At 46.6% G+C, this 22,367-nt stretch overlaps 1 protein-coding gene across 9 annotated transcripts in view; it reads right to left on the minus strand.

Moving 5' to 3' along the window:
• Positions 1-9,449: 9,449 nt before the first annotated feature.
• The window catches only part of kif21b (kinesin family member 21B), a 66,659-nt gene continuing 53,741 nt past the window's right edge, over positions 9,450-22,367 (minus strand). For 4 of the 9 annotated variants that reach the window (XM_062474011.1, XM_062474007.1, XM_062474010.1 and 1 more), the window contains 7 exons: positions 21,908-22,088; positions 21,641-21,805; positions 21,338-21,455; positions 21,048-21,218; positions 17,303-17,502; positions 16,711-16,848; positions 9,450-14,798 (listed from right to left, as the gene is read on the minus strand). In XM_062474011.1, the coding sequence (XP_062329995.1) occupies positions 16,749-16,848; positions 17,303-17,502; positions 21,048-21,218; positions 21,338-21,455; positions 21,641-21,805; positions 21,908-22,088 (935 nt within the window). In that variant the 3' untranslated portion in view covers positions 9,450-14,798; positions 16,711-16,748. The remainder of the gene's footprint in view (positions 14,799-16,710; positions 16,849-17,302; positions 17,503-21,047; positions 21,219-21,337; positions 21,456-21,640; positions 21,806-21,907; positions 22,089-22,367) is intronic. The other 5 variants (XM_062474012.1, XM_062474009.1, XM_062474008.1 and 2 more) reach the window with 3 other exon arrangements.

Raw genomic sequence — 22,367 nt, forward strand, 5'->3', positions numbered from 1 at the left:
ACAACATGAACTACTGATAATAAAAGTAAATTATCTATCGGCCATGTAGGCTATTTAAGCTGTTGCTGTCTTTCAATAGTCAATCCACTGGTCGGTAGAAACATGTAATGTATTTAGCTGTCAACTGGCATTGGAGCGATTGTGTTTGCACCCGCCGCAGCATCCCGGCACCGCTCGCTCAACCCCAGCTAGCGGCACATCCAGCCACACCCCTGAAGACATTGGGGATATGAAGATCTGCGAAGTAAGAATGCAGCGTATGTAGCGGGACGGGGCGCCTTGCATGCAACCATGAGACTATGGTGTTTGATTTGCATGCAAACAGTGATCCTGCCATTTATGCAAACAAACAGCTATATGTCGCTGGTATTTATCAGTACCAAGTTCTCCATGTAGATTACTTTACAACTCCCCTATCCTCCTCATAACACACACACACCGTCAGATCGTCAGTGAAGTTTCACCCGTAGTTGTAGCAGATAGGAAGGTATATTTTAATATACCTTATATTTTATTTTTACCCTATATTTTAAATAAGTATGCCAGACGTTGTAAACATTAGAGGTTTAGCCCCAACCTAGGACCAAGGTTTGATGTGAGTTTAGATCAGAACTTCCACATGCGAGAGCGCTTTTTTTGCATTAATTTGAGTGCAAAATTGTTTTTTGAGCTTTATGTAATATAAACATTACGTTGGACTCATATTGTTATATTTGCCGAAAATTACGAATTACCTTTTCGTAATTCCCCCCCCCCCCTTTCAAGTTAAGTAAAAAGTTTCCATTACTACACCTGTTTTAGTGTCAAGCAGGTAACTGGACCTCACATCATATTAATAGCCTACTTTAATACAAAAACACACTATAGACATGCCAGGAATTATTTTTGACTGCGACAATTTCGAACAACTCCCTCATATATGGCCATGCATGGGTGATCAGGAATGTCTCTATTTTCAGTCATGTAGACATTGCATGTAGACAACTTCCTCTTGTCTCATCCATCTTTTATAAAAAAAATTCTACCTTTCGAAACTTAAAAAAACATTTTTTTTTACTAAAATGTGAGGGTCAGGTGGCTGAGCGGTTAGGGAATTGGGTTAGTAATCCGAAGGTTGCCTGTTCGATTCCTGGCCTGCAAAATGACGTTGTGTCCTTGGGCAAGGCATTTCACCCTACTTGCCTCGGGGGAATGTCCCTGTACTTACTGTAAGTTGCTCTGGATAAGAGCGTCTGCTAAATGACTAAATGTAAATGTAAAATATTTGTTCAACCATTCAAAAGTATTTTTTTCTAAAAAAATAAATCCACACACACAGTGAAAGGAGAGAGGAGGAAAGGTGAGAGGAGAACAGATAATCTTAAAACAGAGTTGAGTAAAGCAGAACAGAGCACAATAGAGTACAGTAGAATTTCTATATTTTCACAAATATTTTTTCCAAAAAAAAATTCACAAATATTTTGGACAAAACAATTTTTCACAAATATTTTGGAAAACAAGATTCGAAAGGTTGAAAATATATTTCCAATATTTTTTCAAAAATAGTTTTGCTTCATTGATGAGTCATCATCAATCTTTTATCATAATCAATTACTCATCAATGATGCAAAACAATAAAATAAAATAAAAAATCGAAAATATTTTTTCAACCTTTCAAAACTTTTTGTCAGGACACAAGGACACATAGGACACAATTTATACAAAATATTTTTTAGACCTTTTTTTTGTATTACACCTTTAAAAAAAATATTTTTTAAACCTTTGATTGTTTTTCACCTTTCAAAAATACTTTTTTCACTTTTCAAATTTTTTTTTGTTGCAAATTTACTTAAAAAAGTTCCAAAACTATAAATGAAATGTATAAACTATAAACTATAAACTCGTATGTGGCTCTGTGTTCCTCACAAACCACAGTGGCCCAGCAGGTGGTCGATCAGTTTGTCCCCCTCCCACCCCCAACTAATGACAGAGCGGGCAGGAAACTGCCCCCTCCTCTGTCGTTCCTTCCATTCTTTTGCTCTTCTTCCTGCACTCTAATTGCCACATTTCTGTTCACTTGCGTCATGCCGCCTGAAAATAACGCTGTGTTGTTGAGCAATTAAGCAAAACAGACCCTCAGGGACACAGACAACGAGGTCCGGATTCAGGGAGTCGAGTAGTGGTGGCAAAGGTCAGGAAAACCGCTGGTATTTTTATCATCTCCTGTGTCGGTGCGCACTAACTTACTGAACATTACCATTCAAATGATCTAGAAGATCTCTTGTTGTCACTTCATTCCCTCAGGATGTCCAATTAATTGTGACCATTGAACTGATATGTGAATCATATACCGCCATGAGTGTGTTGGTTTTGCTGAGAGAGAGAGTTTCTAAAAGGGGCTGAAAGAGAGACGTGTAGCCCAGGGCTGAGAGAGAGACGTGTAGCCCAGGCCTGAGAGAGACGTGTAGCCCAGGGCTGAGAGAGAGACGTGTAGCCCAGGGCTGAGAGAGAGACGTGTAGCCCAGGCCTGAGAGAGACGTGTAGCCCAGGGCTGAGAGAGAGACGTGTAGCCCAGGCCTGAGAGAGACGTGTAGCCCAGGGCTGAGAGAGAGACGTGTAGCCCAGGGCTGAGAGAGAGACGTGTAGCCCAGGCCTGAGAGAGACGTGTAGCCCAGGGCTGAGAGAGACGTGTAGCCCAGGGCTGAGAGAGACGTGTAGCCCAGGCCTGAGAGAGACGTGTAGCCCAGGGCTGAGAGAGAGACGTGTAGCCCAGGGCTGAGAGAGACGTGTAGCCCAGGGCTGAGAGAGAGACGTGTAGCCCAGGGCTGAGAGAGACGTGTAGCCCAGGCCTGAGAGACGTGTAGCCCAGGGCTGAGAAAGAGGTGTAGCCCAGGCCTGAGAGAGACGTGTAGCCCAGGGTTGAGAGAGACGTGTAGCCCAGGGCTGAGAGAGAGGTGTAGCCCAGGCCTGAGAGAGACGTGTAGCCCAGGGCTGAGAGAGACTTGTAACCCAGGGCTGAGAGAGACGTGTAGCCCAGGGCTGAGAGAGACGTGTAGCCCAGGGCTGAGAGAGAGACGTGTAGCCCAGGGCTGAGAGAGACGTGTAGCCCAGGGCTGAGAGAGACGTGTAGCCCAGGGCTGAGAGAGAGACGTGTAGCCCAGGGCTGAGAGAGACGTGTAGCCCAGGCCTGAGAGAGACATGTAGTCGAGGGCTGAGAGAGAGACGTGTAGCCCAGGGCTGAGAGAGAGACGTGTAGCCCAGGGCTGAGAGAGACATGTAGCCCAGGCCTGAGAGAGACGTGTAGCCCAGGGTTGAGAGAGACGTGTAGCCCAGGGCTGAGAAAGAGGTGTAGCCCAGGCCTGAGAGAGACGTGTAGCCCAGGGCTGAGAGAGACTTGTAACCCAGGGCTGAGAGAGACGTGTAGCCCAGGGCTGAGAGAGACGTGTAGCCCAGGGCTGAGAGAGACGTGTAGCCCAGGCCTGAGAGAGACGTGTAGCCCAGGGCTGAGAGAGACGTGTAGCCCAGGCCTGACAGAGACGTGTAGCCCAGGCCTGAGAGAGACGTGTAGCCCAGGGCTGAGAGAGAGACGTGTAGCCCAGGCCTGAGAGAGACGTGTAGCCCAGGGCTGAGAGAGAGACGTGTAGCCCAGGCCTGAGAGAGACGTGTAGCCCAGGCCTGAGAGAGAGACGTGTAGCCCAGGGCTGAGAGAGAGACGTGTAGCCCAGGGCTGAGAGAGACTTGTAACCCAGGGCTGAGAGAGACGTGTAGCCCAGGGCTGAGAGAGACGTGTAGCCCAGGGCTGAGAGAGAGACGTGTAGCCCAGGGCTGAGAGAGACGTGTAGCCCAGGGCTGAGAGAGACGTGTAGCCCAGGGATGAGAGAGAGACGTGTAGCCCAGGGCTGAGAGAGACGTGTAGCCCAGGCCTGAGAGAGACGTGTAGCCCAGGGCTGAGAGAGAGACGTGTAGCCCAGGGCTGAGAGAGAGACGTGTAGCCCAGGGCTGAGAGAGACGTGTAGCCCAGGGCTGAGAGAGAGACGTGTAGCCCAGGGCTGAGAGAGACATGTAGCCCAGGCCTGAGAGAGACGTGTAGCCCAGGGTTGAGAGAGACGTGTAGCCCAGGGCTGAGAGAGAGGTGTAGCCCAGGCCTGAGAGAGACGTGTAGCCCAGGGCTGAGAGAGACTTGTAACCCAGGGCTGAGAGAGACGTGTAGCCCAGGGCTGAGAGAGACGTGTAGCCCAGGGCTGAGAGAGACGTGTAGCCCAGGCCTGAGAGAGACGTGTAGCCCAGGGCTGAGAGAGACGTGTAGCCCAGGCCTGACAGAGACGTGTAGCCCAGGCCTGAGAGAGACGTGTAGCCCAGGGCTGAGAGAGAGACGTGTAGCCCAGGCCTGAGAGAGACGTGTAGCCCAGGGCTGAGAGAGAGACGTGTAGCCCAGGCCTGAGAGAGACGTGTAGCCCAGGCCTGAGAGAGAGACGTGTAGCCCAGGGCTGAGAGAGAGACGTGTAGCCCAGGGCTGAGAGAGACTTGTAACCCAGGGCTGAGAGAGACGTGTAGCCCAGGGCTGAGAGAGACGTGTAGCCCAGGGCTGAGAGAGAGACGTGTAGCCCAGGGCTGAGAGAGACGTGTAGCCCAGGGCTGAGAGAGACGTGTAGCCCAGGGCTGAGAGAGAGACGTGTAGCCCAGGGCTGAGAGAGACGTGTAGCCCAGGCCTGAGAGAGACGTGTAGCCCAGGGCTGAGAGAGAGACGTGTAGCCCAGGGCTGAGAGAGAGACGTGTAGCCCAGGGCTGAGAGAGACGTGTAGCCCAGGGCTGAGAGAGAGACGTGTAGCCCAGGGCTGAGAGAGACGTGTAGCCCAGGCCTGAGAGAGACGTGTAGCCCAGGCCTGAGAGAGACGTGTAGCCCAGGGCTGAGAGAGAGACGTGTAGCCCAGGGCTGAGAGACGTGTAGCCCAGGGCTGAGAGAGACGTGTAGCCCAGGCCTGAGAGAGACGTGTAGCCCAGGGTACAGGTACCTACAGTACCTACAGTACCTGTAGTGCAGTACCTGTAGTGTAGTACCTACAGTACCTGTAGTGCTTGCAGTACCTGTAGTGTCTACAGTACCTGCAGTACCTACAGTACCTACAGTACCTGTAGTACCTACAGTACCTGTAGTGTCTACAGTACCTGCAGTACCTACAGTACCTGCAGTACCTACAGTACCTGCAGTACCTGTAGTACCTACAGTACCTGTAGTGTCTACAGTACCTGCAGTACCTACAGTACCTGTAGTGCCTGTAGTGCCTGCAGTACCTGTAGTGCCTGCAGTACCTTTAGTGTCTACAGTACCTGCAGTACCTACAGTACCTGCAGTACCTGTAGTGCCTGCAGTACCTTTAGTGTCTACAGTACCTGCAGTACCTATAGTACCTGCAGTACCTGTAGTGCCTGCAGTACCTTTAGTGTCTACAGTACCTGCAGTACCTACAGTACCTGCAGTACCTGTAGTGCCTGCAGTACCTTTAGTGTCTACAGTACCTGCAGTACCTACAGTACCTGCAGTACCTGCAGTACCTGTAGTGTCTACAGTACCTGCAGTACCTACAGTACCTACAGTACCTGCAGTACCTGCAGTACCTACAGTACCTGCAGTACCTGCAGTACCTGTAGTGTCTACAGTACCTGCAGTACCTACAGTACCTACAGTACCTGCAGTACCTGCAGTACCTACAGTACCTGCAGTACCTGCAGTACCTGTAGTACCTGTAGTGCCTGCAGTACCTTTAGTGTCTACAGTACCTGCAGTACCTGCAGTACCTACAGTACCTGTAGTGTCTACAGTACCTGCAGTACCTACAGTACCTGCAGTACCTACAGTACCTGCAGTACCTGCAGTACCTGCAGTACCTACAGTACCTGTAGTGTCTACAGTACCTGCAGTACCTGCAGTACCTGCAGTACCTACAGTACCTGCAGTACCTGCCGTACCTGCAGTACCTGCCGTACCTGTAGTACCTACAGTTGTACCAACTGCTACTGGGGATCAGGACACTGTCTTGCATTGCAGCCACAAAAAACATGAAACTTAGACCATTCAGTAGGTTTTGAGGTACAACATGTACTACTAGGACGCTCGTTTTATCGATTTCAGGTGCACCTTGTTTATAGAAAATCTGTCATTGTTTATATGTTCCACATTGTTTATATTACTGTATATGTTTATTATTTGTCGATTGTATTTTTACTTTCATTCTTACTTGATCTCTGCCGCTGCAACACCCTCATTGTCCTGCATGGGAAATTGTTATCTTAATACAGAATACAGTATTTTCTTGCTCAAACATACTAAAAGAGGGCCTCTAATTCTTTCTATTCTAAGTTAAGATTGGATGGTAAGCAAGGTTAGTACTGAGAATAGTGCATACTGTAGTATTAAGACGCTGTGCTTGTGAGGCAGGTTAAAGTCCATCCTTTTTTTGATGGCGCCAAAGACTACTAATGTTTCACAGGGTCCAAGGTTCTCTCTGCAGGATATACCTTCGCATCACAGTTTGTCTCCACAGCACAAGAGTGTTTGCAAACCTGCAAGACAAATACGTGCGTCTATTTCTGATGAAAATCTCCACAATCAAAGAAACAAGATTCCGGCCTGAAAGAAATCCACTGGACAAAAGTTGACATTTGTGGTGTGCTGTACAAACAAGTGTTTAAATTTTTGCGCACAGCCATATGTTCTAGCCCTTGTGTCAGTGTGGATCTAGAACCATGTTTGAACTGGCCTTCTACCCTGCGGTGGCGCTGGTGTACTTCTTCGGGGTGCTGAGGGGCAGCCAGGAGGACCGCGTGGAGCTGGACGAGCGAGCCTCCATCAGCGTGTTCTGCTTGTTTGTGCTGGCACAGCCGCTCTGCCTGGTGGTGGGCCGCTACACCGGCATGCTCCTGTACCTCCTCACCGCCCTGGTGTCCTACCACTTCCTGCCCTGGAAGGAAACAGTGGAGCCGGACCCAACAGCTGGCATGGAGCCTGGAGACGTTGAGAAGAAGAAGAAAAAGACCAACTAAAAAAGGAGAAGTTTGGATGATGGTAGACATGGACTGCACATACATAAACACATGGAGGGCAAACTGAAATCACAGGCTTTATCTATAATATACTCCACATTTTAAGGTAGAGTTGTATTCATATTTTTCATACAGCCAGCTCAATTATAGTTGTTTTGAATGGGAGAAGAATGCCCCTGACTGGATTTACATTTAGTCATTTAGCAGACGCTCTTATGTGTCTTTAAATGTGTCTGGTCTTATATAATTGTCCTTGTCTTAAATGTAACTTCCATTCAATGTTTAGAAGTGTGTATCAGTTTGCTATGCGTGATCTTCAACACAATATGTGTGTCCATCTTTGCATGTGATTGTGGTGTGTGTGGGAACAGGTAATGCAAAAACAGAGAAAGCAGTAAACTTCACACTCATTCCACTGATGAGACCCTGCTTTGTTTGTATCCATGGAGACTGTCAGTACATCTATAAATATGTTGAAGAATCTGGGGAATATTTGAATTGTTTTATTTAAACGTTGGACGGTATTACATTTCTTAGAACTCAGTCTAGTCTCAGACTCTTTAATATTCTGTTTCTTCCTCTGCTTTTCACGGCTGTGCATTCGCTGACCTTCCAACATCTCCTGTCCATCTTCCCCTCACTTCACCTCTCCTCTCCCTTCTCTCATCCTTCCTCTCTCCTGTCCCCTCTCCCTCCATCTCTGTGACAGCAAGGCGGGACTGATCCTCTCCAGTCACTAGAGCCAGTAGCTGACATGTCAGTCTGGAGATGGAGAACTCCCTCACTTCTGTCTCCCAAATTAACTCTGTAAAACACTCCCAGAGGTCAACTGTCGAACCATCCATCAATCTGTCACATCTTCACATCTGAATTGCTTACTGTTGTTCTCTTCCTCTCCTTTTTATCCTCTATTTATCCATCTTCCTTTACCCTCGTATATCCTTCACAGCCCTCTATCCTCACTTCCTAGCCTCCATCTCTGTCTGTCCTTCCTGTGATACAGGCAGCACTCTCACCCCTTATCTCCTTATTAAGTTAACGCCAGCTCCCAGGGAGTCAGACCAGGGGAAATCAGCTGAAAAGGCACTCAAGACTGAAGACACTTCCACTTCCTGTTTGAGAGGTCCTCTACATACAGCCAGAGAGACACCCCACAATGCCAGCTTCAGCAGAAGTGAGCAGGCCTTTTCAGTGGTAAAACATGCTGCTGAAGCCCACTGCCAGCAGCAGAGCCACAACACTTTAACGGGTAATAGAGGAGTTCAAACTTGTTCGCAAAAATGAAACAAAAAAACTAAAAAGCTCAGGAAAATGATGTGCAGTTAAGAGGAGAAGATTCAAAATAATTTTGGAATTATTTTGAACAAAAGCAAAATAATTTTTAAGGAAATAAATTGATTATGTATTTATGCAGCATTTACCACGGTGATACTGGTATCTAAGAATGCTAATTGGTGTTACACAGTGCTGGGAGGAAGGCATGAGGGACTGCAAGCAGAGGCTGATGGGTAATTAAATGAGACCAAATTCACCAGTGTCATTATGAAATTAAACAGAGTGCAACATTAAAATTCTATTGCTGAGTTTAAATATTGATGAACAGAGCTGATGTAGAGCACACTGGTACCCAAACTAAGGGTGGCAGCGAGGGAGGGTGTGTGTGTGTCTGAGAGGAGCGATAAAGAGAATAGTGTGTGTGTGTGTGTGCACATGTAGTTTGGTCTTACACTCCAAGTTTGCGAGAATGAGTTAAAGAGCATTGAGAATGTTTATGGTCTTAAAATGTAGTCCAAGAATGCGGGACGGGAATGTGTTTGGTTGTATGTTTGAGCACTTATTGTTAAAGGATTGGCATTTGAAAACGTATCGAACCCCAACCCTAACCCTCCAGGTTTTTAATAACCATCGTACATTACTACGACTACGATTGAGATTTCTGCCAAATCCCTGACAAACCGCACCCCCACACCAGGTAATATCCTGATCTGCAAAGGAAAGATGTATGAGGTGTGGGTGCAACACCACAGATGTATGAGGTGTGGGTGCAACACCACAGATGTATGAGGTGTGGGTGCAACACCACAAATGTATGAGGTGTGGGTGCAACACCACAGATGTATGAGGTGTGGGTGCAACACCACAAATGTATGAGGTGTGGGTGCAACACCACAGATGTATGAGGTGTGGGTGCAACACCACAGATGTATGAGGTGTGGGTGCAACACCACAGCAACCCTCACGGCAGAGCTGGCAGAGCCGGGGGTGTCGGGGTCCCTGAACGAACATGTTTACTGCCGTTAAAATGCTCAACCCCCTCCCCCACCTCCCACCCCTCCCCCCCAGACACCTGTCAAACTATAACAGGTCCACTTAAGGTTGTCTGGGAAGTTTAGCGCAGCGCAGGTTTCAGAACAAAGAAAAAAGACCAATTACTTTTGTCATGTTTTGACTTTGACTTGTTTTTATTTGCATGAAAGAACGTTGATGCTTCATTAAATACAATTGTACTTACAGTATTTACAGTCATGGTATTTTACATGGTTTGGTCACATGCATATTGTAAGAAAAAGAAAATAAATTCTACATATTTACAGTGATCAGAGGGAGGAGCATGTGCAATAAAAGCCATGTTTGACCTTTGAATCCTGTAATTACCTTCCCTCTTGCGGGAGGGTCAAAGTTCAGATTCTCCACCACACATGACCTCACAATGCCTCATATAAAGCCTCCCTGGTGACTGTGCCCTCTGGGCAGGCCTGTTCTCTCTGATAGAGAGGATGTACCCTCCAGAAGCTCGCATTCCACAGCAGCTGAGAGGTAAGCTCAGAATGTTTTTTCAGCCATAGAATTAGAACCAGTCGAGAAAATGTGTAAATAGAGAAAACATGACAAGCATCTACCAACTAAGGCGCTACAGTCTGATTACTGAATAACAACGGAAGCATAGACAAACAGTAATTAACATCCACCATCCTGTCTGCTTGTGTGTGGAGGCAGTTGGGGCTGAAGGCGGAGAACTCATCCCTCTCCAGGCGGTTAGCCTGAAGGAGAGGAACATGCTTGAACTGGTATTAAGTATCATGCACTTACAGGTGCTGAAGTTAGCCTGTTAGCTTTGCTGTAACGGTAGGCTTAATGTGCTTATTAGGCATAGTGCAGTGACCGGATACTGCCTCTTGTAGGTGGGTAAAGGGACTGATAAACAACAAGACGAGAGCGAGGACATATCACTCACTAGCACCATCACATTAGACCCAAGTCCCTGTTTCAGAGGTAAGCACACACAGACCAGTATGTGTGCATGACCGGCTCCCTCACAGGTACAGGAACTGCTCAGGGTCTCCAGGGAGTTATGGGGCAAAAGATAACCAAGCATTCAAACATAAAAAAATTAATTAAATAAAAACAGCATATACAGTCCTACACATATATACAAATTATCAAGTCACAGAAATCGAGGGACAAGGTTTAACGATTAGACCTCCTAAACGATGGGCACGCCAGCCAGGTGATTAGACCTCCTAAACGATGGGCACGCCAGCCAGGTGATTAGACCTCCTAAACAATGGGCACGCCAGCCAGACTGTCAAACATGAGCGGAACTCCACTTGGCTTCTTGAGACATTCTGATCTCTCTTTTTTTCATGAATCACTGAATCAGTAATCACTGAATCTTCAACATTTACAACTAAATTATAACATTGATAATAAGTAGACCATCCTTAGCTTTCAAAAGGTTCAACTTCAAACTTAATGATTGACAGTTTTGGCCCAGTCCTCATCATGCAGTCCCACAGCCTATGTACATGCATGCAAGGCACCTTAAAGCTACAGCACTACCAAGTGTTCTCTAGCAACTACATAAAGAGAGGAGAGATAGAAACAGTGAAAGCAGCTAGAAGAGACAGGTTTAGCCTTGAGAGCAGAACACAGTGAACGCAACACAAGACAAGAAGCTGAGCTAGCGACTTAGCAAACTAGCTCCTAGCAAACTAGCTCCTAGCAAACTAGCTCTTAGCAAACTAGCTCTTAGCAAACTAGCTCTTAGCAAACTAGCTAAGGTTTTTAATTGGCACAGCTGTGGGTGGGAAACAGGAGAACAACCCACTAGACCAGAGAAGGACGTTTCTGAGAATCTGAGGAGTTTCTCTTCCAAAATGTTCAAGTCTCAGTAGAAGTGCACCTCGTGACTCGTTACAGAGGTGCGTGGCCTGACGGTGAATTGAACTGTAGTTTTTGGATCATCAATGCCTGATATTAGGCTTCAGAACTACACATTAGTGAAGGCTCTTTTTCAAGCAGTATAAATAATCAATTTCACTGACCGATGAAATCACATCACTAAAGGTATTTAGTCTCCCAGGACTGGAGTAGTCCGCAGCCATGACACAGGTGCGTGGGAAACACAGTGTTTCAGTTGACCAGGACAGGAGGTCAAACGAGGTGTTCATGTAGGTTACCAGGTTTAGCACCAGAGACTTTAGCTTTGTACGCTTATCATCAGCTATGCCAGGATATCCTTCTAGCGGCCAACATGGGCACCACACCAAATATCTCTGCAGGTTGAGATGACCATTATGAAGAGGAATGTTATGAAAGGAACTCGGACAGAATAAGGCTAATAGCAGGAGACAGAAGAAAGGCCCAAAAATCCTCCATCTTTGACCAGAGTCTGAGACTACGGTCTCTTTAAAAATGGCTTTTGAAAAGTCAAGGCATTTGGTACATGAAGGGATCTATACTGGGTTGCCATTTTATTATTCTATCACGATCCCGCTTCTAGATTTATAGACAAAAAAATACCAGGATTGATTTATCGTATTTCCCATATCCTTCAATAAAGGAACAAAAACCCTCCAGTAGGTTTTGATATCAGCTAGCAGCATCGGCGTCTTGTGAGAAACCAGATCATAAAATCAATGTTCTCACATCTTAACAAATATAAGAAAAATACTAGAAAATGGGATGGGATTTGATGTGGGATCAGAACAATCAGGAATCTCTGTTCTGTGTTTTTCAAGCCACTGATATCTTGCTCTGATCCAAGGTTCTATTGCACAGTACACGATTATTTCTCATCTTAAGCAGGGTAAAGCACACTCAATTTACAAAGGAATAACTGTAAAGGGGGGAGGGTGTGTGGTGGCAGGAGGCATGTTTGGATTTATACTGTTCATAGATACATACGCATCAAGATGGCATTGCTTTTCTTGTTGTACATCTGCATCAGGCGGTAAAACAGGAGCAGGGTGATAAGCTTAGTAATGTTCTTATCATTACTGGTTACGAGTTACAAGTTTAAATAAAATGTTTGCTATCTGTGTGTGTTTGCCTGAGGAGGCTCTGATTGAGGGTGATAAAAATGTTCCATTAAGCAGATGGTAAATCTAGGATGCAAAGGCGTGCCAAAGCCTGACAGGCATGAGGAAAGCACGTGCACACACATACACACACACACAAAGTAGCAAGATAGTTGCAGTAGTTTCGACTCAACAAAAGAAGAAAGGATCTCAATACAGAAAGAAAGATTTTCTTCTCTCTCTTCTCTCTGACCCAGTTCCCCAACACCAGCCTAAATAAGCTGCCTGCCGAGCTGAGAGCTCCAATTAGACAAATCCAGCCTGGAGCCTCCAGAGCAGTGCAGCACAGTGAGCCTGGGAGCGCTGGGCTGTCCACCAGCGTGGCTAACCTTCAGACAGGAGCGCTACTGAGAGGCCAGCACACAGGGCCAGAGAGCAGAGAGCTCTCAGGGTGATCTGCATGAAAGTCTCAGGCTTTGTGTGGAAGACAGAGAGATAACGATCTGGTACTTTAACCCCTGTGGAGCTCTTGGGTTGGTGGTTATGTGTGTATGTGCAGTGAACTGGAGAGGTGTGTGTGCACAGTAATCTGGGTAGGGGTGTGTGTGTGGGTAGCCCATTTCTGCAAGCGTGAGCATTTCTCGCTGCGATAAGAGGATGGCTTGTTAGTTCCTCTGGGACTGCCGGTGTTAGTGGTGTTATTGGATCTGGGCTTCCCAGGGAGCCAGCTCTGACCAAAGACATGCAAGCTCACAGGCTACCTCACACCACTTCAGGAGATGAGGAATCAGAACGCTACACATGTCCTAAGTACACAAACACTGAGCTGGACAAGCACACCTGAACCAGTTTCACTGAGGTAAAGAAGAGTTCTCCTGGGGGAAGAGGGACCTTTAGAGTGAAACATAGACACACAGGGACTCATGTACTAACGCTTTTGCGCCCACTTCAGGCGTATTTGTTTCGCAATTTGCGCATAAAAGTATGGCGAGGTATGTACAAACATGCCGCACTGAGGTAAAAGCGCAGACTGCTTGTCACGGGAACTGAAAATGGCAAATTGCGCTTTTCCGTTTCATGCATATGCATTCACGGGAGGGTCAAGGGGAAAGTGGGAGTTTCCCATAAAGAGATGGGAGGGGATGCGTAAAGTGCGCCTGATTATGTATTCCGCGGTATGTACAAAAACTGCCTGTGAAAGTGCGCTTCTATTTTGCGGTGAAAATTCTGCGCCTCTTAAAAGCAGGTGTAAACCTGGAGGCACGCGGGTTCCCTCACATATGCCTCCTGGTGAAATGACAGCAGTAATCCGAGCAAGACGAAGACACATTCGAGGAGGCGATCTGAAAGGATATTTGCCACAAGGATCACACTTTCTCAGTAGAGTGAACACAAAATCATTACACGTTACAGATTAAGCAGCCATGCAATATTACAGATACTGGAATTTGTAATTTCGGTCCAGATTGCATTTTTTTGTGTCGGTGTGGAATTCCGGCCTTGTGTAATATTTAAATTCGCTGTTACCTCATGAACAAGCACATCAATTTCGTTATCACTAAATCTTTGTTTTCGCTGTTTTGACTTTGATGGCTGATCCTTGATAGAAAGAGGCCCATTCAATTGCGCGTTTAAATGCTCACAATTTACGGTATAGTGGGCGGTGAAAGGCGCTGATTACCCGATGAACTGCAGGTTTCGTAAATACGACATAAACTGAACTATCACAGCGTGCGCAATCTGCGGGTTGGCCATGGCGCTAATAACGCTACGTTTGCAAATGTACGTACATGAGGCCCACAGGGTTAGTGTTGGGGAGCTGGGAGGGGTTAGTGTTGAACAGGAGGTCAGAAGAAACACATCAGAACAGTGTCACATGTTTCTATAAGTGTGTTATATAATATCCTTGTGATTTCTGCCACCAACCTAAAGCACCCCACCATCCCCTGAGCTTCCAGCACAGGCTTCAGCCTGTGTGACTCAGTCATCAACCTATGGGAGATCAAAACACTAACAATCCTGCAGAAATCCTCCTCCTCATTCTATTGGCTCATATATGGCGTTCCCTGAGGATGAGGATATGGATGCCGTGTTATCCTTGACGGAACACAAATACACAAATACTCCAGTCTGTCAGCAGCTGTATCTATGAATGTCGATCAAGGACATTTTGTTTTACTCAGTAAAAATGATGCTTTCCTTTAAATGCCAGTTTCGAGAGCAACAATGTATGGGGTTTCATCTCATTCAAATCAGTTGGCACTTTGTAAGTAGAAATGGCAGTAGAAAAAGCACAAAATAAAAAAATGACACTTTGCATCGCCTTGATGTGTGAACGCCTGAGGTCACGAGATGAGGTCACATGCGGATGACATCTACACGATGGCCGCTGGTCACATGCGGATGACATCTACACGATGGCCGCTGTTGACCGTCGCCTTATCCATCTTCACTGTCCAGATCTTCACTGTCATGTCACTGAGAGGGAGATGAGGAACAGATAAAGGGTGGAGGAGCAGGGAGAGAGAGGTTTAGGGGGAGTAGATGGAGAGAGAGAGAGGTGGAGGGGCAGTAGAGGGAGAGAGAGAGAGGTGGAGGGGCAGTAGAGGGAGAGAGAGAGAGGTGGAGGGGCAGTAGAGGGAGAGAGAGAGGTGGAGGGGAGTAGCGGGAGAGAGAGAGGTGGAGGGGGAGGAGCAGGGAGAGAGAGGTTTAGGGGGAGTAGATGGAGAGAGAGAGAGGTGGAGGGGCAGTAGAGGGAGAGAGAGAGAGGTGGAGGGGCAGTAGAGGGAGAGAGAGAGGTGGAGGGGGAGTAGAGGGAGAGAGAGAGGTGGAGGGGCAGTAGAGGGAGAGAGAGAGAGGTGGAGGGGCAGTAGAGGGAGAGAGAGAGAGGTGGAGGGGCAGTAGAGGGAGAGAGAGAGGTGGAGGGGAGTAGCGGGAGAGAGAGAGGTGGAGGGGAGTAGCGGGAGAGAGAGAGGTGGAGGGGGAGTAGCGGGAGAGAGAGAGGTGGAGGGGAGTAGAGGGAGAGAGAGAGGTGGAGGGGGAGTAGAGGGAGAGAGAGAGGTGCCGGGGGAGTAGCGGGAGAGAGGGCATCCAGGAGAGATAGAGACGATTGGGGACAGAGGAAGAGAACATGAGTGAGAGGAGGAGAAAGAAGAGAAAGTATGACTCAATTTCCTGAATCTTCAAACACATCCATTGTACATCCCACACAAGACCAGAGAGACAAACATCAAAACCAGCAGTTCAAATAAAGAGAATGAACTCTCCTCCTCTCTGCCCCCCATCGCCCCCTCATGCACACATACCAGCTCAAACACACAAACACACCGACCCTTCACTGCCTCACCAATTACAGAGCACAAAGGACTCAGACCCAAAATAGACATCAAACATCACTCTACCCTGTGTCGACAAGCCTCCCCTGCAAGAACACTGAACAAACGGAACCTTCCCCCTTCTCTCTCTCAACCACCCACCCTCCCCTCTCCCTCTCTCAACCACCCACCCTCCCCACTCTATTGCTCGCCCCCTCCCTCTCCTTCACTCTTTCTCCCTCTCTCCCTCCCTCCCCTCTCTCTCCCTCCTCCTCAAACTCTCACCCGCCCTTCTACTGTCTCTCTCTCATTCTCAGATAAACATACATCTTAGAGACGTGTATTAAGACCTATAATAACATTAGGATCCTGAAGGATGAGAACATCCTTCTTCCCAGCTCAGCTCTACTGACTAGGCAACTCCTTCCACCTCATCACCTCCTGTCAACCATTACTTCATTTTTCAAAGCCCACCACACATTCCACTCACTAAAACGGTGACAAGCAAACATTTGTCAGGCATTGTGTTAGCAGGAGCTAACGCTAAATGTTGTTCTGTTCAGGAAACTAGCAAAGCTGAATCTGTGGAAGGCTGGAGCCAATTAGACGAGGCAGAGCTGACCACTCTCACAGTCGACCATCTTGGACTGTACCAGATGACACAAGCAGGCTGAGCAGAACTGAGTCACTTGTTCAAAGTGAAAAGCAATTAGGGCAGATATTCGCTACTACTCAGAGAGTAGGGAAAGGTGACGGTAGCAGAAGTGTATAAGAAAAGATATAAAGGAGACAAATTATCAACTTGCAAATCGCCTAGAAAAAAAAGTATGTGTTCTGAATTCAGAATTTTAAGAAACAGAAGGAAGACTGGAGAAAAGTAGTACCAGAAGAGAGAGAGAGTACCAGAGGAGAGAGAGTGCCAGAGGATAGAGAGAGTACCAGAGGAGAGAGAGAGTACCAGAAGAGAGCGAGAGTACCAGAGGAGAGAGAGAGTACCAGAAGAGAGAGAGAGTACCAGAGGAGAGAGAGAGTACCAGAGGAGAGAGAGAGAGTACCAGAGGAGAGAGAGAGAGTACCAGAGGAGAGCGGGGGAGGCGGCGAGCGGAGCAGAGGCTCATGGGAGGCTGGTGGCGCGGCCTTTGATGGCCAGGACCCTCCGAGGGAGACAGGGAGTCAGACCTGGGACATAGCTCCACAACTTCACCCTGCCATCACTGCAGCAGGAGGGGAGGAGGAAAGAGGAGGGGAGGAGGGTAGAGGAGAGGACAAGAAAGGGGAGGAGAGGACAAGAAAGGGGAGGAGAGGAGAGAAAAGGAGAGGGGAGGAGGGGATTGGAGTTGAGGAGAATATGGGAGAGTAAAGGGAGTAGATGATAGGTGAGGTGAGTAGGTGAGGAAAGGAGAGGGGAGGAGATCAGTGAAGTTGTCAAGTCAGTGAAGAGAGGTTAGGGTTAGAAGAGAAGAAAGGGGAGAAACAGTCAGAAGAGAAAGAGTAAGAGAACAGACCCTCTTCATAAAATATGTTGATGGTAAAAGACAACTAGAACTTAACCCTAACTGAGCTGTCCTTACATTCTGAACCTGACCTTATCCCCCAGTAAAGCAGTAGGGTTAGTGTTAGTAGGATTATGATTAGGGTTATTATTATGGTTAGTAGGTTAGGCTGTACCTCGAAGCTGTGAAGATTTGTCTGGAGTTTGTGCAGATGGCGTTGATGGGGCTGTCGTGACCCCGGAGCTCCCCTATGGGCGTGAAGTTGTCCACGTGCCACACCTTCATCATGCCCCCCCGGCACGCACTTAGCAGCAGGGGCCGGCTGGGCACAAAGGCCAGCGCACACACCCAGTCCTTGTGGGCATTGGGGATTTGCTGGAGAGGAGAGGAATGGAAAAAGACAGAATGGATTCAGAAAAGACAGAGAGAGGAAGGTAGAGTTGACTTTTTCAGTGGAGAGATAAAGGAACAGTATACGCAATGGGTATGTGTATAACTTTAGAGAATGGTATAAACTCAGCTTGAACATCTTTGGGGAAGAAATTACGGACGGGCGGTTGTTGACAACAGTGTATCTTAGCAACATGGACCATTTTAGAAGCATATGCTCCACATTGCTGCGGTCTCCCGGTCGTGTAGATTCACCCTCTACAACATCCGGAAGATCAGGAGATACCTGTCTGAGCACTCCACCCAGCTGCTAGTCCAAGCACTTGTCCTCTCCAAGTTGGACTATTGCAACTCGCTGCTCGCTGGTCTCCCAGCATGTGCAACCCGCCCTCTTCAGAGGATTCAGAACGCAGCGGCCCGCCTGGTCTACAATCTACCCAGACGCTCCCATGTTACCCCGCTCCTCATCTCTCTCCACTGGCTACCTATCATGGCCCGTATCAGATTCAAGACCCTGGTATTGACCTTCCGAGCAGTGAACGGGACTGCACCCGTCTACATCAAGTCTCTCCTGCAGCGTTACACCCCCACCCGTCACCTACGGTCTTCTTCAGACAACCGCCTGGTGGTCCCACCGCTCAAGACCGCCCAGTCCCAACACAAGCTCTTCTCCTGTCTGGCCCCCCAGTGGTGGAATCAACTCCCCACCTCCATCAGAGACACTGACTGTCTCTCCACCTTCAAGAAAAGGCTCAAGACGCACTTGTTCCGGGAGTACAACGGTACTTAGGAATGGTTCGCTTGACCCGATGTTAGTTTCCTCAAGGATCACAATGACTCTTGCTCAGAGACTTGTTGCTCTTGTGGTTAGTGGTAACTGATTTAAATTTTTTGTACTCGCTGTGATATATTGTTTTTATTATTGTTGCTTGTTTTTTCCACAGGTACACTTGCACGTATAGCGGTTCATGTTGTTTAATTGTAACTTGTTTAACTACATGCTCTTATGGTTCTTCCCTTTGGCACTTACTTGGTTGTTCACAATGTGTGCTTCATGTTTTGGCTACTCGCAATGTTTTGTGGCTATCTTGTTGTTATGATCAGTGACCTATGCACTTTGTAAAGCTCTCTCTTGGAAGTCGCTTTGGATAAAAGCGTCTGCTAAATGAATAAATGTAATGTAAATGTAAATATGATTATACTACTGGATGAATTAACAATGAGAATTATCTGCCATGTTGTACTGAATCAACAAACACAGAAAATTAGTGAAGCATGACCAGTCCCACCCCTGCACACGCATACACACACACGCATGCACACACACACATGCACACACACGCATGCACACACACGCATGCACACACACGCATGCATACACACACATCACATGCATACACACACATCACATGCATACACACACACGCATGCACACACACGCATGCATACACACGCATGCATACACACACATGCATACCGTATTTGCATTTTCTATAAAAGCTCCCATTCCCAAGGGAGCTTTGTGTTTGTAAATCGGATTATAACCCGCCCTGGAATATGTGCCACACTTGATACGGGAACAATGATACCAACCCTTACAAAAAAGAAGTATATTAAAGTATACTATAAGTATATTAAAATATGGATAGTACACTTAGTTCACTTTTGATATACTTTTAAGAAGTATGCTTAGAAAATAGTTCACTTTTGATATACTTTTAAGAAGTATACTTAGAAAATAGTTCACTTTTGATATACTTATAAGTATGCTTTGAAAATAGTTCACTTTTGATATACTTTTAAGAAGTATGCTTAGAAACAGAAAATGGTATACATTTCTTCTGGAATCGGATGTACGTTTTCTATTATTATACAGCAAAAACAGTCAAAATAATTTTAAAGTACATTACAGGTTACATTTTTTAGATCCATCTCATTCTAATTATTCATGTCTATGAAAATCTATTATGCATTGCACATTGAATCTTTTTTGGTACTGAAGCTGTAACCTTAATTACTTCCAAAACATTCTGAAGCCCTATAATCTTATACTAATAATTATCAATTGGAGTATTAATGGAAAAAGGAAAAGGCTACTTGAGAAAGAGGCAGACAGAAGGGTTGCATTATGCATTTGAAGGTTATACTGTCAAACTGACTGAAAAACAAAATAACGACGTGAAAAAATGAAGATAGCGTGGCTCATTGGCTGGTCTATTCCCATGATGCAAGGCGGTAAATAGTGTTAAAATTTGCTGATAAGTTTGCCGTTTGTTCGAAATACAAATGTAACTTCATGAATTTCGTTTTTTAAATGTGTCTGCTTAGAATGTAGTGTTTTGTTGCGTGGTCATTGTTGTGGTGGTTTACCATTGTAACCATGAGTTAAATTACTGTTACGTTTCATAAGAAGAGCTGGATTCTTAAAACGTGAACGCTTGCGCAGTGAATAGCTTCTTTCAGCTAAGAAACTACAGTGCAACTTTGCAAGGGCCCCCGTATTGCTAAGTGACTTATAATCTAGGGTGTTTGAGGGGCTCCTAAACATTATAATATATTAGTAAGTAATAGTAAAATTTAATTTATTAAGTTCATTTCTTGAAGTACTTTCATTATTTGAAAGTGCACTTAAAAGTATTGCAAAGTGTACTTGGAGGCTCTTTAGGAAGTATACTTCATGAACTGAAAGTGCACTACACAGGTTACTTTACAGTATTCCAAGGTATACTTTGAAGTACTTTAGGAAGTATACTTGATAGACTAAAAGTGCACTACACAGGCTACTTTAGAGTATTCCAAGGTATACTTTGAAGTACTTTAGGAGGTATACTTGATGAACTGAAAGTGCACTACACAGGCTACTTTACAGTATTCCAAAGTAAACCTTGAAATACACTATAAGTGTACTTTAAAGTGTACTAAGTGACCTAAAAAGTGGGCCAATTCAGTTTACTTAGTACAAAAATAGCATATAAATAAGTACAAAAATAGTATATAAATAAGTACACTGCTAGTATATTTTAAATAACATGATAATAGTATACTTTTTATACTAAGTATACTAACAAAATAAACTTGAAGTATACTTCTTTTTTGTAAGGGAAGCAATGCACGAGTATAGGCGATCTTACAGCCAGTACCGGTCCTAGCACATTTGGCGCCCTAGACAAGATTTATCAAGATTTACACACACTCTCACACACACACACTCTCACACACACACACACACACACTCTCACACTATAATAGTCAGCCTTGAGCACACACAGACACACATACACAGAACCCCCCTCTCAAGTGATAACGATGGTGTTTGTGGGCCACAGATCACAGGGCGTCTGGGGAAATAAGCAGAGCAAATCGGAACAGGTCCTGAGGTACTTTATCCTTGACATTTTACCACCACACATACACATATATAAATACACACACACACACTCACATACCACCACACATACACTTATATAAATACACACACTCACATACCACCACACATACACATATATAAATACACACACACACTCACATACCTGTGAGAGCTCCTGCTGATCCAGATCCCACTTTTTGATGCCGTTGTCACGGGAACCACTGAAGAGCACGTCTCCATGCACAGTCAGACACTCGATGCCGTCGTAGTGCGGGGGCTCAAAGTTGTGAGCCGGGCCTACGTTTCCCAGCATTCCCTCCGCCACATCAAACACCTGGCATGAGACGACTCGTCAAGTAGGAAACAGCAGCGCTGACTACCATACCTCCCAGACATCTACTGTTTAGGAGAGTCATATAGACCCTCTATGTATGTGTGTGTGTGTGTGTGTACCTTGACATAGTGGTCCTTGGAGCCGGTGATGACCTGGTCCTTCCCCAGGATAGACTGACCAACCGTCAGACACATGACCGAGCCTGTGTGGCCTGTCAGCTTCCCTGCTGGCTGCATCCTGTTGGGGGGCAGGAGATGGAAGGAGAGAGGGAGGAGAGAGAGACATAGAGGGAGGAGTTGAGAGAGACAGAGAGGAAGAGGGAGAGAGAGGATTGAAGAGAAGAATAAGGATGGTAGAATAAGCAGGAAATACTGTGGGGGTGCCCTTGTGCTCATGCCTCTGTGTGTGTGTGTGTGTGTTACCTGCTGAGGTCCCAGGAGCGTACAGAGTTTCCGGCGGCAGCGTACAGCACCGAGCCAGAAGGGTTGAGGGCGATCTGGTTGATCTGGTACTCTCCCTGGGAAAAGGTGATGGTGCGTGTGGTGGAGCCAGCACACGCATCCCCCGACACCACCTGACCTGACGAGCTGGGGGAGCGATGGTGGGTGGGGTCGTAGAGAGGGTGAAAGTGATGGATAAAGGAAATGATAGAAGAAGAGAGGAGAGAAAAAAGGATATTGGGGACTCACGTGAGGGTGCGGACACACTTGGCGGAATCGCGGATGTCCCACACCTTGATGTAGGAGGTGGAGACAGAGAACAACAGGCAGGAGGAGGAGCAGTACTTCACAGACACCACATTGTTGGGGTGGCCCTTCAGTGTGACGATTTCCTGACCTGTCACCAGGTTCCACATCTTACAGGTACGGTCTTGGGGGGTGGGGGGGAGGGGCAGGAGAGTGAGAGAGAGGGGGGGGATACAGGGGAGAGAGAGAGAGGGGGGGGGGTACAGGGGAGAGAGAGAGAGACAGAGAGAGAGAGAGAGAGAGAGAGGGGGGGGATACAGGGGAGAGAGAGAGAGAGATACAGGGGAGAGAGGAGGTGGATAAAGGGGTAAAAGACACAACGAGTCGGGGTTACCAACTGTACAGCAGCTATTCCCGACCTTTTCCACTTGCATACCTCAAATATTTTTGCGGCCGCACAACA

Source organism: Osmerus eperlanus, chromosome 1 (assembly GCF_963692335.1).
Source record: "Osmerus eperlanus chromosome 1, fOsmEpe2.1, whole genome shotgun sequence".
Classification (NCBI taxonomy): Eukaryota; Metazoa; Chordata; class Actinopteri; order Osmeriformes; family Osmeridae; genus Osmerus; species Osmerus eperlanus.